Below are 17,840 nucleotides of genomic sequence, written 5' to 3' on the forward strand. Positions count from 1 at the left end.
GTTTTCTGGTGGTTTATTGGAGATAGGAGTCTCACAGTCTCTCCTGCCCGGGCTGGCTTTGAACCGAGATCCTCAGATCTCAGCCTCCTGAGTAGTTAGGATTACAGGCGTGAGCCACCAGCGCCCGGCAGAAGGCTGAGATCTTAGAATTATGGTTCAAAGCTAGCTCCAACAGGAAAGTCCATGAGACTCTTATCTCCAATTAACCACCAAAAAGCCAGAAGTGGAGCTGTGGCTCAGGTGGTAAAGCGCTAGCCATGAGCACAAAAGCTCAGGGACAGTGGTCCAGGCCTTGAGTTCAAGCCCCAGGTTCAGCACAGAAATGCAAAGAAAAAAACATATCCTTTCTCTCTACAAGAAGAGACAACCAGTATCAATTTAGGTATGGCCAGCCTTTTTCACAGAGACCCACAGTATCTTTTTAGGAGTAACTATAGAGCCTTCTAACCCAAAAATATATGCTACCAGCCGGGCGCTGGTGGCTCACGCCTGTAATCCTAGCTACTCAGGAGGCTGAGATCTGAGGATCGCGGTTCAAAGCCAGCCCGTGCAGGAGAGACCGTGAGACTCCTATCTCCAATAAACCACCAGAAAACCGGAAGTGGCACTGTAGCTCAAGTGGTAGAGCGCTAGCCTTGAGCTGAAGAGCTGAGGGACAGCGCCCAGGCCCAGAGTTCAAGCCCCACGACCGACCAAAAAAAAAAAATATGTGCTACTAAGCACTTCAGATGCCTATGGATGTTTAGTTGTGGCATTATGTTGTGCTGGTAAATATAAACACCCTTTGGGAAGTCATCTAGGAAGCTTTTAACAGTTTAGAGTACAGGAATTAATCTTAACTCAGCCTCATTTACCTAACCACCAAGGAAGAGCAGTTCCATCAGGGAGGAAGTGAAGAGCTTCTGGGCCCTTCTTCCTTTCCTTTTCCTTCCCTTTCCATCCCTTCCCCTTTCTGAAAGCTTTGGACTCTTACCACTCTTCAAACAGTATAGTGCTAAATGAGGGCAGCATCAGAACACTGTACAACTGACTGTCCGAAGAATGGTAAGACCAATTCTGCCTCCTGTAAGCTTTTACACTGGAGTTAAGGAAATCTATCTTCTCATCTCCAGTGCTAGCATCTGTCTTCTACCCATTCCCCCAGGTCTCGATTGTGCTTGCCTAAAATGTTGGGAGCAGCTAGAGCTTTATAAACACCAATGGGAGTGTAAATTATTACAATCACTTTGGAGAGCATTTTGGCAAAGTCTAACAAAGCAGATTATATACATCAGAAATTCCTTGCTTAGAAATATAAATTTTAAAAAGCCAGCACATATGTTCAGCAAAATATGTGTCCAGAATGTTCATAGCAAGACTATTCATAAAAACCCCAAAGTGGAAACTACCCAAATGCCAGTCAATTATGTGTTCACACAATCTGGAATGAACCATCTACAACTATACACAACATCTATATCTATCTACAACATATACACAACATGGACGAATCTTACAATCACGCAGGCAAGCAAAAGAGACCAGCTACAAAATACCACTACTTGTTATTCTATTTATAAAAACAAAAAAGATACTTTAGGACCAGATATACATGACTCAAGGGGTAGAGCACCTGTCTAGCAAGCACCAGGTCCTGAGTCTAAACCTTAGAACCAACAAAATAAATACCTGGAAATCTAACCAGTGATGTGAGAAGTCAAAACAGTGGCCTTGCACCAGTGGCTCATGACTAAACCTAGCTACTCAAAAGGCTGAGATCTTAGAATCGTGTTTCAAAGCCAGCCCCGGTCTCCCTGGGAGACTCATATTCAATTAACCATTCAAAAATCAGGAAGTAGAATTGTGGCTCAAAATGGTAGAGTGCTACACTTGAGCAAAAGAGCTCAGGGATGGTGCCCAGGCCCGACAAAACAAAGCAAAACAAAAACAGCAACAAAGAAAAGGACCTCTTGTTCCCATTTCCTGGAGTTCATTTCAATAATGCACATAGGCATTGCACCTTTGTGTTCCTCTCCTAAGAATATCCTCCCTTCTCTCACTGTGACACACATCAGTTTTAGAACCTGGAAAGAATGAAAACATGATCAAATGTCCCTGAGGCATGAATGGATCCTGTCACTGAGACTTGTTTGCGCAGAAGTCCTCCAGCTGAATGCAGAGGAACAAACGGCCTTTTTTTTTTTTTTCCTGGTTCTGGGGCTTGAACTCTGGGCCTGAGTGCTGTCCCCGAGCTCCTTTTGCTCAAGACTAGCACTGTACTGCTTGAGCCACAGTGCCACTTCCAGCTTTTTCTGTGATTAATTGGAGATGAGTTCAAGATCACTTTGAAACTAGGATTACAGGTGGGATTATAGGATTACACCTGGCACAAACAGCCTCTTATCCCCAAAGTAGGACACTTTCACCTGGATTAGAACGCCATACCACTTAGTTGATGGATTATGACATCTGTTTTCCTGGTTTCCCCTCCGAAAGGCTTGGAGTAGGAAGTCCTAAAAAAAATTAACGAATTAATATAGACACATATACATACATATACATGTAGATGTGTGTATATATGAATATAAATGTAAAATGATGCTGAGCTGGGGATGTAGTTTCATGGTAGAGTGCTTGCCTACCATGTATGAGGCACTGGGTTTGGTCCTCAGCATCCCCCCAAAATAAACAAAAATAAAAATAAGGATACTGTCCATTTATCCACAGGTGAAGCAAATCATGGAAGAGGCTGTCACCAGGAAGTTTGTGCATGAAGATAGCAGCCACATCATTGCTCTGTGTGGTGAGTGAGAGGCTTAGGTCTGGTGGGGTGGGAGATGGGTCTAGAGCTGAGGATGATGCCTTCCTGAAGCTGGGAAAGATGAATCCTTAGGTGTACTACTCAAATCTTTAGCCACAAGTTTACATCAACCCCAAAAAAACTTGAATTCTCCTTGGGCCTTATTCAATTCAGTTAGATCTATTCAATTGGATCTTCAGGGCCTAAGAATCTATACATTTTCAGTTCCCTAGGATAATAGTTCTACAATTTTAGACACCTGAAGGGCTTGTTAAAACACAGGCCTGGCTCCTGGCCCCAGAGTATCTGATTCTAGTAGGTGTGGAGGTCACCTAATGCTGGGAGGTTCTTTTTTTTTTTTTTGGTGGTATTAGGGGGTCGAACTCAGCCTCACACTTGACTCCAGGACTCCATGCCATGACTCTAGCCCCTTTTTGCATTGATTATTTTCAAGGTAGCGTCTTCTTGAGTGCATTCCTCCTATTTGTACTTCCCTGTGTTGCTGGGGATGACAGGCATGCGCCACTACACCCAGCCATTGAATTAAGAAGTCTCATGAACTTTTCTTCCCTGTGCAAGCCTCATTCATTCTCCCCGTTTCTGCCTTCTGAATAGCTAGAATATAGGCTGAAGGTACCATACACAGCAAGAAAGTCTGGATTTCCAATAAGCTCACAGATAGGGCTGATGTTGCCAGTCCAGGGACCATACTTTGAGAACCACTGCCTGAGGTAATTAAGAGTTGGGAACCACTGCTCTGATTTACCCTTCTTTGAACTTTAGAGGAAGACTGGTACATTGGGGATGCTTTCTACTTCCTATGACACATTTACTTTCTGACTAATTCAGCCTGAGTAGTTACATCATCCTTTTTGTTGTTGTTGTTATTGTTGGTCGTGGGGCTGGAACGCTGGGCCTGAATGCTGTCCCTCAGCTCTTCAGTTCAAGGCTAGTGCTCTACCACTTGAGCCACAGTGCCACTTCTGGTTTTCTGGTGGTTTTATTGGAGATCAGAGTCTCACAGACTTTCCTGCATGGGCTGGCTTTGAACTGCGATCCTCAGATCTCAGCCTCCTGAGTAGCTAGGATTACAGGTGTGAGCCACCAGTGCCCGGCTACATCATCTTAACTCTACATGCAGTAAAGTTAAGATGGATGAAGAAGTATATAAGCATTTAGGCTAGGAGGGGTAGTCACAGTCTTCCATCCAAAAAAGGGGGAAATATCCATAAAAACCTTCTCAATTTGTAGATATTTGCATCTGTATCTCTATACACAGGATCTAACCAGGGGCTAATGCATGGCATGCATGCAGAAGGGATGCTTTTGATAATTGTGTAGTGAGACAGCATTGCCCTACCCATGAGTCCAGCCACAAATACTTGCTGAAAGCTCCAGATTATATAATCTGTAATTCCTGTGTTCCATACAGGGAAATGGCAGTGACAAGGTGGTCAAGTCTCTGCCTCAGGAACTTATATTCTGTTGAGAGAGACAAGAGAACAAATGTACAAAAGAGACATGTCAGGTGATTATAGGTCTAAGTTCTTTTTTTTTGGGGGGGGTGGTCCGGTCATGGAGCCTGAACTCTGGGTCTGGGCGCTGTCCCTCAGCTCTTCAGCTCAGGGCTAGCGCTCTACCATTTGAGCCACAGCACCACTTCCAGCTTTTTTCTTTTTGCATATGTGGAGCTGAGGAATCGAACCCAGGGCCTCATGCATGCAAGGCAAGCGCTCTACCACTGAGCCACCTTCCCAGCCAGGTGATTATAGGTATAGCGATAAGAACTACAAAAGAAAATAGATACGGGGGAGTGGTTATGGAGGCAGCCAGTGAGCTGAGGCCAGGTGTTCTGGAGTTTGAGCTCTGGTGCTCTGTGTACTACTTACATTGGATAAGTTTCTTCTGTCAACCTTGTGTGTGTGTGTGTGTACATGCATGTGTGCGTGTGTGTGTGTGTGTGGGCGCGCGCGCGCGCACATGCGTGCATGCGCTTCTGTGCATGCGCACCAGTACTAGGGTTTGAACTAAAGCCTAGACACCGTCCCTTAGCTTTTTGCTCAAAGCTGGTATACTACCACTTGAGCCACAGCTCCACTTCTAGCTTTTTGATAGTTAATTGGAGATAAGAGTCTCAAAGCACTGGTGGCTTACACCTGTAATCCTAGCTACTCAGGAGGTTGAGATCTGATGATCTCGGTTCAAAGTCAGTCAGGGCAGGAAAGTCCGGGAGACTCTTATCTCCAATAAGCCACCAGAAAACCGGAAGTGGTGTTGTAGGTCAAGCGGTAGAGCGCTTGCCTTGAGTTGAAGAGCACAAGGACAGCGCCCAAGCCCAGAGTTCAAGCCCCACGACCGACAAAAAAAAAAAGAGTCTCAAAGACTTTGCTGTCCAGGCTTTGAATGGTGTTTTTCAGATCTCAACCTACTGAGTAAGTAAGATTTCAGATGTGAGCCACTGGTGCCTACCCTTATTTTTTTTCTTTCTTCCCTCCCTCCCTCTCTCCCTCCCTCCCTTCTTCCCTCTCTCCCTTCCCCTTTCCCCTTCCTCCTCCCCTCCCTCCCTTCCTCACTCCTTTCCCTTCTTCCCTCTCTCCTGTCCCCTCCCTCTCTCTCTCTCCCTCCCCTCCCCCCTTTCTTTCTTCTAGTCCTGAGTCTTGAACTCGGGCTTAGGTGCTGTACCTGAGCTTTTCTACTGAAGGCTAGCGTTCTTCCAGTTGAGGCACAGCTCCACTTCCAGCTTTCTGGTGGTTATCTGAGAGTCTTCAAGACTTTCTTTTCTGGGCTACATAAGCCAGGCACCAGTGGCTCAGATCTGTAATTTTAGCTACTTAGGAGGCTGAGATCTGCATATTGTGGTTCAAAGCCTGCCCAAGCAGGAAAGTTTGTGAGACTCCTATCTCCAATTAACCACTTACAAAAAAAGCCAGAAATGGAATAGTGGTAGAGCACTAATTTGGGGCAAAATAAAGCCCAGGGACAGTGCTTAGGCCCTGAGTTCAAACCCCAAAGAGGTTAGCTCACAGAGAGAGAGGGGAGGAGGGAGGGAATGAAGGAAGGAGGGAGGGAGGGAGAGGGAAGGAGAAGGAGAGAGAGAGAGAGGGAGAGAGAGAGAGAGAGAGAGAGAGAGATCAGAGGCAGTGCTTTTTATATGGGAATTGAGTTGATGACTGTGAATGTCTCCAGCACTGTAAGAACAGAAAATGTGTTGCTTTCTCCTCTGGATGTTGAGGTTGGAGATTGGCTTGCAGGATTTAGGTTCCCATCATCTCCTTTTTCAGTATATTTCCCCAGTTCTATGAGGTGATCATGTTCGTAACCTGATCTCACCTTTTCTCAGGAGCACCTGTGCTGGCGGGGGGGGGGGGGGGGGAAGCTTGCCAGTCTCTAGTAAGTACTCTGGAAGAGCTTTAGAATTCTTCTTTCCAGCTGTGCCATGTCGCTTTGCTATCATTGCCAGAAGGGATCTGCAGGTGGCCCAGTTATACATGGCTAGGTGTTTGGCTTTGTCAAAGCACACACTCTAAAGAAAGCAGAAACAAAGAGCACAAACAGCTTGTACACGGATGCCATGGATGGGTATGGATGGGAGCTGAAGGAAAAGGTATTAGAGGAAGACAAGCGGAAGAAAAGCTGATGCTGTCTGTCCCACACTCAGGCTCAGGCTGTTTGGGTGAGAAACAACTGTCAGCTGTCCTGTGATTAGTCCAGGAGCCCTTGGGAAGCAGTGGAGCTTTCACTTTCATCTCTTGCCTGGAAGCTTGGGGTTCTTTCGGGAAGGCTAGGAGATCACACTCTAAAGGAATGTGCATGTTTTTGATGATGTTGTTCTGTTTTGTTTTTACTATCAGTTAAGTTTCAGTTGCTGAAATAGAACAAGGCCCTAAAGTCTCCAGCGTTGTGAGCTCAGACCAGAGAGAAGAGCCCTGTTCTGTTGGTTTTCAAAAGATAGCTCAGGGCCAGCAGTACAAACTTAAATGTCTATAGGCCTAGACAGAGAAGTTTCCACAAGCTAAGCTGACCAGATGTAATAGAAGGCAGTGGCAGAGACTGAAAATGACTTGGATAGAGTTGCCCTGTGGGAAGGGAGACAGCCATGATCCCCCTATGGGGGTATGGACACAGGCTTCCCATGGTCTCTATTTTATAAGAAAAAAACTTCTCACCGTGTAAATGCTGACAACTAATTGCCATTAAAAAAATGTGTGGTAGGGGCTGGGAAGATGGCTCAGTGGTAGAGTGTGTGCCTTGCATGCCTGAGGCCCTGGGTTCGATTCCTCAGCACCACATAAGCAAAAAGAAAAAAGCCGGAAGTGGCGCTGTGGTTCAAGTGGTAGAGCGCTAGCCTTGAGCTGAAGAGCTGAGGGACAGCGCCCAGGCCCAGAGTTCAGGCCCCACAACCGGACCCCAAAAAAAAAACAAAAAATAAAAAAATGTGTGAGCCAGACAAAAGGCATCTGTAGGCCGCTGCCAGTTTACTGCCTATGCTTTGGGCTCAGTACATAGTTACTGAGGAAACCATGAACAGGAGGGGTTGCCAACAGCACCAAGCCAAGGCAGCTGGGACATTGGCGACTCTCCCCCCACCCCTCAAAAAAATTCTTGTACTTTGTCAAAATTGTTGTTCCAAATAGCATTAATTGATATTCTGAATTTGGTCTCAAAACAAGGTTGATTTAAAGCAATGATTATCAGGTTTTTTTCTCCATCTGCAAGCTGTTTCCATGCAGTAGAATTATAAGCAGGTCTTAGGGGGAGAGGGAGGGAGAGTCTAGATATGTATTGAATGAAAATGACACCCTCCAGCTTTTTAGAGATTCTGATATACCCATCTCCCTCACGCTGGGAAATGTTTGGGAATGCATTTTTATTCTGAAGGAGATTCAGATGAATACTGGATTTGTACCATTTGTACTGTTTTCCTACCCTTGTCCAGAATTTCACTTTGTTCTGGGAGGAGTGGGATTTCATAAAATATGCATGATATGGTCAGGGTCAGAGTGAAGTCAGGGTAAACTAGTCTAACAATAGAGTGACTGCATCCTTGGAGCTTTTAACTCCATGCTTTCCCTCTGTGCTAGGAAAAGGAGAACTAGGTGGTGACTGAGGACTCAGACCTAGGCAAGAACTTCCTTAGGATACCGATATTTGGGTTATGCTGGGTCCTACTTGTGATCTAGCTACTCAGGAGGCTGAGGTATGAGGATCAAGGTTTGAAGCTAGCTCAAGCAGACAAGACTTTTATCTCCTATAAACCAGCAAAAAGCCACAAGTGGGGCTACCATCAAGTGGTAGAGTACCAGCCTTAAGCAAAAGGGCTAAGAGATAACACCTAAGATCTGAGTTCAGATCCCCAGTACCAGTATAAAAAAAAAAAATCAGGGCTAGAAGTCTCGCTCAAGTGGTAGAGCTCCAGACAAGCAAGCAAGCAGAGTAAACACATGACTTGAGTTCAAACTCCAGTACTGATATCTATATATCTATTTGTACAGATAGACAGATAGATAGACAGATAGATAGACAGATAGATAGACAGATAGACAGACAGATAGACAGACAGATAGACAGACAGATAGACAGACAGATAGACAGACAGATAGACAGACAGATAGACAGACAGATAGACAGACAGATAGATAGACAGATAGACAGATAGACAGATAGACAGATAGACAGATAGATAGATAGATAGATATAGACCTGAAGCAAGCTTCCTGGAGGGCTCTAGAAACAAAACCAGAATCCCTGAGTGGCATGGATGTAGCTCTAGTGGTAGAAGACTTGTTCTAGCATTCATGAGGGCTTAAATTCAGTCCCAAGAACTAAAGAGAGAGAGGAGACAGACAGACAGACAGATGGACAAACCCAGGAATATTGTGGCCAGACTTCTGGCTATATTAACTAAGGGGTAGGTCAAGAGGCAGGACTGACAAGAAAGGTGCATTTGTTCAGTGTTTGCTGTGGCTGTCCCTAAAACTGTCTATCTAGGAGCCAGTCAGGCCCTGCAAGTAGAAAGTTTCCTTGTGAGGAAGCTTTGGTAGCAAACGTGGTATCCACATGTACTGTTCCTGCCTCTCAGACCACAGAGTGTGGCTTCAGTGCTGCTCAGCTGAGGCACCAAAGATGGACTCATACCACCATAATAGAAAAGAGAAGAGAGATCTTTAATAACCCTCTTACTCTGGGTGTGTGTGTATGTGTGTTACCAATGTTTAAACTCAGGGCCTGGGCACTGTCCCTTCGCTTTTCCACTAAAGGTTGGTGTCCTACCACTCAAGCCATACCTATACTTCTGGCTTTTTGTTGATTAATTGGAGATAAGAATGTCACAGGAATTTTCTGCCTGGGTTGCCTTCAAACCACAATCTTCAAATTCAGCCTCCTCAGTAGCTAGGATTACAATTATGAGCCTCCAATGCCCAGCTGATATCTCCCCCTCCCCTTTTTTTTTTAATCTTGAGGCTGGGAAGATGGCTCAGTGGTAGAGCACCTGCCTTGCATGCATGAGGCCCTGGGTTCGATTCCTCAGTGCCACATAAGCAGAAAAAGCCAGAAGTGGCTCTGTGGCTCAAGTGGTAGAGTACTAGCCTTGAGCTGAAGAGCTGAGGGACAGTGCCCAGGCCCAGAGTTCAAGCCCCACGACTGACCAAAAAAAAAAAATCTTAAGCTGGGCGCTGGTGGCTCAGGCCTGTAATCCTAGCTACTCAGGAGGCTGAGATCTGAGGATCGCGGTTCAAAGCCAGCCAGGGCAGGAGAGACTGTGAGACTCCTATCTCCAATAAACCACCAGAAAACCGGAAGTGGCGCTGTAGCTCAAGTGGTAGAGCGCTCGCCTTGAGCTGAAGAGCTGAGGGACAGCGCCCAGGCCCAGAGTTCAAGCCCCATGACCGACAAAAAAATAAATAAATAAATAAATAAAATCTTAAGATCTCATGCATAGCAAGTATAAGGTCCTGAATCAAAGCTGTGGCACCACAAAAGGAAAAATAAAAATACTATTAAATCAGTGCTTCATGTTTTTCCTGTGGCTTATAAACTTCACTCTCACACCCTCCTGCATCCCTGCCTCCCGCGGAGGTGCTTTTAACATGTACAAGGGGACAGAGCACTCAAGAACAGAGTGCAACAGAAAATCATCCCAAGTTCTGCCTTTGAATCCTGCATATGAAATAGTCATGTGTGTGCTTAAAAGAGGCTGTCCATTGAAAGATCTGAGGTAAATTCAGGTAGCCTAGCATCAAAGCTTCTCTGAGCCTGTCCTCCCTGTGATCAGCCCTTGGTCTACTCTATTCTGAATGGACACTGAAGTTGAACTTAACCTTTGGTTAAGGAGTTCTGGCTGGCAGAGTTGGCTCTCAGATTCAATGTCTTCCTTCTCATACTACTGCCAGCTCCCAGGGATTGAGGGTTTACTGGGCCCAACCAGCTTAGCCTTCTCCTCACCAGTTTCCTGCCCCTCCAGTGTTTAAAAGGGTCATCTTAAAGGTTGCTTCAGGCTGAGGGTGCACTGTCACAGGAGACAGGGGTGGAAAAATATCAGAGCTAGGAAAAATATCAGGCTTTATTAACCTTCCTGTTGCTAAGCAGCTTTCATTAGTTCTGCCCCACAGCGAGGTCCTCTGGGTAATGGCAAGAGATGCTAATGAGCTGGAAGAGCAGCAGGTGCCACGGGAGGCTTACATCCCACCTGGGATATTACAACCAGAGATGTTCCAGTACATTCTGAGATTCAAAGTCCAGACAATTTTCAGTAAAAGGGATTCCTTCTCACCTGTATCCAGTGAATAATTCATTCTCAGACTAGCTCTTCTGCCTTCCATCCAGAAATGATCAAGTAGGAAGGAACTAGCTCCCCTCCCCCTGTGCAAAGTAGGGGGTAGGGGAGGGGCCATGGTTGAGGGCATGTGGTATGACTTGTAGCTAGGATATTGAGGATCCAGACAGACCCAAGTTCATACCCTGCCCTTGTCACTGAGAATGCTATTTGCTCATCTATTTAATCATCTTTGATTCTATCCCAAAAAAGTAGATATGAGGATTGGAAGACCCATGCAGGTCTAGGAGGTATAGCTTAGTTGCGGAGCACTTGCCTAGTCTGGGTGTATATGTGAGGCTCTAGGTTCCAGCATCTCAAAAATTTTTAGTAGGGAAAAGAGAATGAGAGGAGAAAGAAAAGAGGATAGCAACTATGGATAATTTTCTTGAGAAATTTTATGTAAAGGGGTACAGCTAAATGGGACAATACCCAGATAGGATGCAGGACCAAGGTAGGTAGTGTGTTTTCAAGTTGTAAAAGTTATAAAATGTTCATATTTATTTATTTATTTGGGGTCCGGTCGTGGGGCCTGAACTCTGGGCCTAGGCACTGTCCCTCAGCTCTTCAGCTCAAGGCTAGTGCTCTACCACTTGAGCCACAGTGCCACTTCTGGCTTTTTTCTTTTTGCTTATGTGGTGCTGAGGAATCGAACCCAGGGCCTCAAGGCATGCAAGGCAAGCCCTCTACCACTGAGCCACCTTCCCAGTCCAAAATGTTCATATTTAAATGAGAAGTATTTTTTTTTTTGCCAGTCCTAGGGCTTGAACTCAGGGCCTGGGCACTGTCCCTGAGCTTCTTTTGCTCAAGATTAGCACTCTTACCACTTGAGCCACAGCACCACTTCCAGCTTTTTCTGTTTATGTGGCTGAGGAATCGAACCCAGGACTTCATGCATGCTAGATGAGCACTCTGCCACTGAGCCACCTTCCCAGCCCGAGAAGTAGCTTAAGCGAGAAAATTGGAAGATAAAGGAAAGAGAAGGGTCATTTACTGAAGTTCTTGGCTAAGTGAGAGGTTCTGGGCTCCAGTGTTTCAGTGACCTGTGAGAAGAGCACAGCACTACCTGATCATGGTAGTTAGTGCTGGGGATGCTCGTGAGCACAGGGTGCATGGTACCAGGGCTTCCTGACCCCCTTCAGCATGCAGGCTGCCATCAAGAAAACTTTTGTACCTTTCATGCGCAATTGCTTTCTGTCATCTGGCATCTATTGAGGCAGGACATGTTATCTTCCCTAATTGCAACAAAGCAAAGGAAGGTTAGTAATTTGTACAGTGAAACAGCTAGTAAGGAGAAGAGCCAGTGGCTGAACTTTGGGCCAATTGTCTTGGCCCAAAGTCTGTGCTGCTCAGGATCAGTGTGCCCCTGAGGACTATCCAGGAGTGGAGCCTGGAGGAGTGGGGACACTGCTGAGGAGTTGGCACTTGGGCAAACTCAGCTCAGTCATTTAGTGGGGCTCAAAGTGTCCAGAGATACCTGGGAGTCAGCGAGTCCCTTGTCAAACTGAGTGAATGTGCTCAGGCCTCTGTCTACTGTGTGAGAGGCTGGGCCTGGCTCAATTCCTTCAGAAACCACCGTGAGCCTTCTGCCTGCAATCCCTGCCCCACACCCCCAGGAGAACAAGGAAAATGAGTACGTGTGGCAAGACTCGTTTACCCTCACCTTAGTCCAGAATATCAGGCCAATTATCTCTTCCCGGGGAAGGTCTAGATGGGAAGAGTACTTTCTTATTTTGAGGTTGAACAAGGCTGAATGCACACCAGAGTGGAAGCTAATAACCAGTGTGGGCTGAGAGGAAAAGCCCTTTCTGTCTCTAGTAGAAATGCTCATTCTGAGTGGTCAGTACCTAACTCTGGGTGGGTGTGAATGGCCAATCAGAGAAGAAAGGTGATGCCTCTTTGTTCCTCCCATCAGTAGCTTTTGAAAACTCTACTCTGAGTAATGCCCTATTCAGTCACCCAGGCTGACTACACGACTCACACTTTCCTACTTCTGGTTCTCTATGCAAACCACCATGGAACTCCCCCATTGCACAGATGGTAGCTGGGAGTAAAGGTGAGACTGAGCCACATGTCAGGAAGCTACACTCTTGCCATACCTGCTCTCCTCCATCCACAACCCTCCTGGAAGACTGTCGTAGGCTTAGCTTCATGTCAGGATCTGCAAGCTATAGGGGGCTTTGTCCCTGTACCTCAGCCAAATTTGGCCCGTCCTCTGAAGGCTGTTCAGTGAGTCCCACTGTTACTAGGCTAGTTACTAGGCTCTTTGGCTACAATTTTGAATATAGATGCATTTGCATATGAGCTGCAAGATGGAATGAGGAACCTACCTAGACTGCACCTTGTAGAAGCCCCCTAGGATGCCTTCCCAACCACTGCAGCATTTCCTGGCAGCAGCTCTAGTTTCAGTTTGTGGATTTCTTTTTTGTTGTTGTTGTTTTCACCAGTCCTGGGGCTTGAACTCAGGGCCTGGGCATGGTCCCTGAGCTTCTTTTGCTCAAGGCTAGCACTCTACTACTTGAGCCACAGTGCCACTTCTGGCTTTTTCTGTTTATGTGGTACTGAGGAATTAAACCCAGGGCTTCATTCATGCTAAGCAAGCATTCTACCGTTAAGCCACATTCCCAGCCTCAGTTCATTTTTGTAAGCTCCTAAGATACCTGAGTTTATTCTAGCCAATGGGATTATTGTCCCTGCCCCACTCAGGTTACCACTGTTGCCCTAAGCAGGTGCTGACTAGGGAATGAAGTTATTTGGAAGATCTTATTTGTTTGAAGAAAACCTGCCATCACCTCATGTTAGGAACTCTTATAGTGCCCCACCTACTAAGGCACTATAACTAGTTGTTGTTGGTCGTGGGGTCTGAACTCTGGGCCTGGGCGCTGTCCCTCAGCTCTTCAGCTCAAGGCTAGCGCTTTCCGGCTTTTTTCTTATGTGGTGCTGAGGAATCGAACCCAGGGCCTCGAGCATGCAAGGCAAGCACTCTACCACTGAGCCACCTTCCCAGCCCCCAGAGTTGCACAAGATTCTACCATGTGAGCCAGGCGCTGGTGGCTCACGCCTGTAATCCTAGCTACTCAGGAGGCTGAGATCTGAGGATCGCGGTTCAAAGCCAGCCCGGGCAGGAGAGACTGTGAGACTCCTATCTCCAATAAACCACCAGAAAACCGGAAGTGGTGCTGTAGCTCAAGTGGTAGAGCGCTCGCGTTGAGCTGAAGAGCTGAGGGACAGTGCCCAGGCCCAGAGTTCAAGCCCCACGACCGACAAAAAATAAAGATTCTACCATGTGAATCTACCATATTAACCTAACCTGACTCCAATTTTTTTTTGTCGGTCGTGGGGCTTGAACTCTGGGCTTGGGTGCTGTCCCTGCGCTCTTCAGCTCAAGGCGAGTGCTCTACCGCTTGAGCCACAGCACCACTTCCTCCAATTTTTTTAAACAGTACTGAGGTTTGAACTCAGGACTTTACACTTACCCTTATAGGCTTTTACCACTTAAACCCAAATTCAACCCAGTCTGACCCTATTGATAGACAAGTGGGTGTTATTAATCATTTGCTGTTACACATATAATCAGTTCAGTTACATCTGTAGGAAAAGTTCCAGAAGAGAGGAGTTGCAGGGACCGAGGTTATCTGCTTCATTGATAGAGCCAAATTTCCAAATAAGTGTTTAACCATCCAGCCCTCCCATCAACCTTGTACAAGCAGATTCAGCAGCTTTCCATGTCCCTTCCATCTCTGTGTCCTTGATGTCTCCACTCTGTACTGGGCTACTTGGAATGATTAAGTCAGCCTGTGAAGAGTTGGAGTGAGGGCCCTATAGGATTTCAGTAATGGGCTGGGAAGGTGGCTCAGTGGTAGAGTGCATGCCTTGCAAGCATGAGGCCCTGGGTTCGATTCCCCAGCACCACATAAACAGAAAAGGCCGGAAGTGGCGCTGTGGCTCCAGTGGTAGAGCACTAGCCTTGAGCTGAAGAGCTGAGGGACAGCGCCCAGACCCAGAGTTCAGGCCCCATGACCAGCAAAAAAAAAAAAAAAAAAGGATTTCAGTAGCACTGTGTTCTCTAGCCGCAGGTAGCATTTGTTAAGCTCCATAACTTAATGGGCTTGAAGGGTATGTCAGAGGGTAGTGGGTCTGGGGGCTAGTCTGGGCCTGTAATTACCAGGCTTTCCTTGAGAAGATGGCATCAGACCTTTCGGTGGTGGGAGGGGGTGTTCATGGCAAAGTGCTGAAGTTAAATTTAGCTATGTTCCTGCCCACTCAGAGCTGCTGTTCCCTGAGTCTTTCTGCCAGTGGAATGGGATGGATGACAGTGGAAGAGGTACCCAGAGCTCCTCTGGTCCAAACTCTGAAGGCAGTGGGAAGATCAGTGTGGGCAATGAGAGGATCATTCTTGTTAAGTCCTGTCTCTTTGTTTTCATTCATTTGTCCAGACCTTTCCACCCAATCCAGTGCCAGTTCATGTTTTTGTTCCATCAGTGAGCCAAGTGGTAAATAAGGCTGTCACCTTGTGATCCATTCAGATAGTACTGGACCCACTGAAAGGGGGGGGGAGAGTAGGGGGGACTTGAAACCTCCATGACCAAGGACCCAGGATCCAGATAGCTCATCAGGTTAGCAAGCAGGTAGGACTGGACAGCTTAGAACTTTATCTCTGTGGCAATCTCCTCCATGCCCTTCACCCTGCAGGTAGGGTCCTGGTGGCAGATCAAGTACAGAAAGAGGAGTAAGGCCCTAGTCTGCTTAGTGCCCTGGCCTTATGTTAAGAGAGAAAATAAGCATATGTTTTTAACAAAGTTCCCCCTGGGGAAGGGAGCTTGATGGCCCCTGTTCAGTCTGAATGTGAAAGGCCTTTCCCGGAAAGGTATGTTCAAAACAACATTGGATGTTGTTGCCAATGGCTCTTTAGACAGTTCTGAATGTAGTATTCACTACATATTGGAGCTAGAAGGAAAGAGAGAGAAAGGGAGAGGTTAGTTTTGCATCTTTGAGTTTTATTCAGTGGGAATGTTTGGGTTTCTCCTAAACTCAAAAGTGTTAGAGAAGGAGTTACAGAAAGCCATGGATTCTCTAACAAGAAAAAAAAATCAACTCACTGGGCTCTGTTGGCACATTCCTATGCTCCTAGCTACTCAGGAGGCTGAAATCTGAGGACCACAGTTCAAAACCAGGCCAGGCATGAAAGCCTGTGAGACTCCAATTAATCACCAAAAAGCCAAAATTGAGCTGTGGCTCAAGCTTTTGCACACAATGCCTAGGCCCTGAGTTCAAGCCCCAGGCCCTCCCCGTCCCCACATACAAAAATAAAGTCAACTCACCCATTCTAGAACATGTCAATAATTTACATACAATTTAAACATAATTTCCAGACTGCCTTTGGAGCTCAAGAAACCCATCCACAAGCCTCCTTAGGATAATAATTCTCCATTGTTAATATTATTATTACTTATGCCTACATGTTGACACAGGACAATACTTTTTGTTGCATTTGCTGATTTTCCTGGGGTTACCACCATGGGAACGGGAAAGAACATTGCATAGTTTCAAATATCACTGGTGAAGGGTGGTATGGAAGTAGGCCAAAAACATCTGGCACAATAGATCCCTTGCAAAGTGAAGGGTGAGAGGGATTTCTTCTTCCCCAGACAGGACCTGGCATTTTGCCTGGGTTTCACAGAAGGAACTCAGGAGCCGTGGGGTGAGCAGAGGGTTGGGCGTGATGTTTGGGTTTCCCTCAGCACTCCTTTAGTGCAGTAATTGCTGAGGATTGCTTCTTCTCACTCTCAAGAGAGAACCCCCTACTTCTGCTGAGCGGTTGGCTGAGAGAGCCGGTGAGGCCAAGCAGGGTGGCCACTCCCATCTCCCAGCCTGGCTGCATTTGCAGTCGCCTGGGGAAGGTGGCAAGGCTAATGACTCATTATCCCTGCAATTAGTCACATCATGGAGGCACATGATGCCCTGTAGGCCTGGTGCCACCTGCTGCCACAAGGCTCTGTTTAGTGTGGCTTCCCTCTCCATCTAGATAAGGATTCAACTTCAGGAAATGATTACTGCCTTCCCACAGATGCAACACACCCATAGCTGCAGCAACCTGGACCCAAGAGTCACTGTCCTATACATGCCAATGTACAAGACCTCCAGGGACCAGTGCAGACTAGGGGGAGGATTGTGTGGACACTAGAGCCATAGATCTCCCCACATGTCTTATGCATGCATGGGACATGCCAATTCTTCTGTCTCCCTACATGTAGGTCAGATATGTGACCACACCACAGCCTTTCCAAGGCCTTCAAGGCCTGAGCAGGACACTCTCAGAGGCAGTGGCCTACCTGTTTTCCTCCCCTAGGGTACGTCACCAAGCCAGCCATCCTCCAGGTGGGCCTCAGGTCCTCTCTCTCCCTTTTGGACTTCCCTGACCATGGGGTTATTTTATAGGGTAGCAGTGACTGTCATTTGCTCAAAGGCAGAACAAAAGCTTAGGAAGTCTGTTTTCAGTAATTACTTTCTAAGGGTAGTTGCCTATCCCAACAGTGCTGGTCAAAGTAAACTTGAAAGAAAGCAAAAACAACACAAACTTGACAGGACTTCAGTCCCCCAGATTTAAGAGAGCGCCATAGGCCCCAGGGGGCACCCTGTGATCATGTGATACATCTGGGTCCTACATTTGGGTCCTGCCACGCCTGGCTCTTACTGACTGGATATAGAATAGGCTCCGAACAGGGAGGGTGGCAGTCAGGAAATGACATAATTCCAGTACCTTCTGAGAGCCATAACCTGAATAATCCATCTCGTGTAGTGTACCATACCAGTCCTAAGAAGTCTAGGGCTGGGAATGAGGCTCAGTGGTAGAGTGCTTGCCTAGCATGCATGAAGCCCTCGGTTCGATTCCTCAGTACCATATATACAGAAAAAGCCAGAAGTGGTGCTGTGGCTCAAGTGGTAGAGTGCTAACCTTGAGCAAAAGAAGCTCAGGGATAGTGCCCAGGCCCTGAGTTCAAGCCCCAGGACTGGCCAAAACAAAACAAAAGCAAGCCAGGCTCATGCCTGTAATCCTAGCTACTCAGGAGGCTGAGATCTGAGGATCACAGTTCAAAGCAGCCCAGGTAGGAAAGTCCGTGAGACCCTTATCTCCAATAAACCACTAGGAAACCGAAGTGACACTGTGGCTCAAGTGGTAAAGTGCTTGCCTTGAGCTGAAGAGCACATGGACAGTGCCCAAGCCCCGAGTTTTCATTTTTTTTTTTT

The 17,840-nt window shown here is 46.7% G+C and overlaps 1 protein-coding gene across 2 annotated transcripts in view; it reads left to right on the forward strand.

Annotated features, from left to right (window-relative positions):
* Nucleotides 1-17,840, forward strand: part of Sgsm2 (small G protein signaling modulator 2) — a 45,853-nt gene that overhangs the window by 3,319 nt on the left and 24,694 nt on the right. For both annotated transcript variants that reach the window (XM_013016455.1, XM_013016454.1), the window contains exon 2: nucleotides 2,707-2,782. In XM_013016455.1, the coding sequence (XP_012871909.1) occupies nucleotides 2,707-2,782 (76 nt within the window). The remainder of the gene's footprint in view (nucleotides 1-2,706; nucleotides 2,783-17,840) is intronic.

Source organism: Dipodomys ordii, unplaced genomic scaffold (assembly GCF_000151885.1).
Source record: "Dipodomys ordii isolate 6190 unplaced genomic scaffold, Dord_2.0 Scaffold31, whole genome shotgun sequence".
In the NCBI taxonomy this organism is placed as follows: Eukaryota; Metazoa; Chordata; class Mammalia; order Rodentia; family Heteromyidae; genus Dipodomys; species Dipodomys ordii.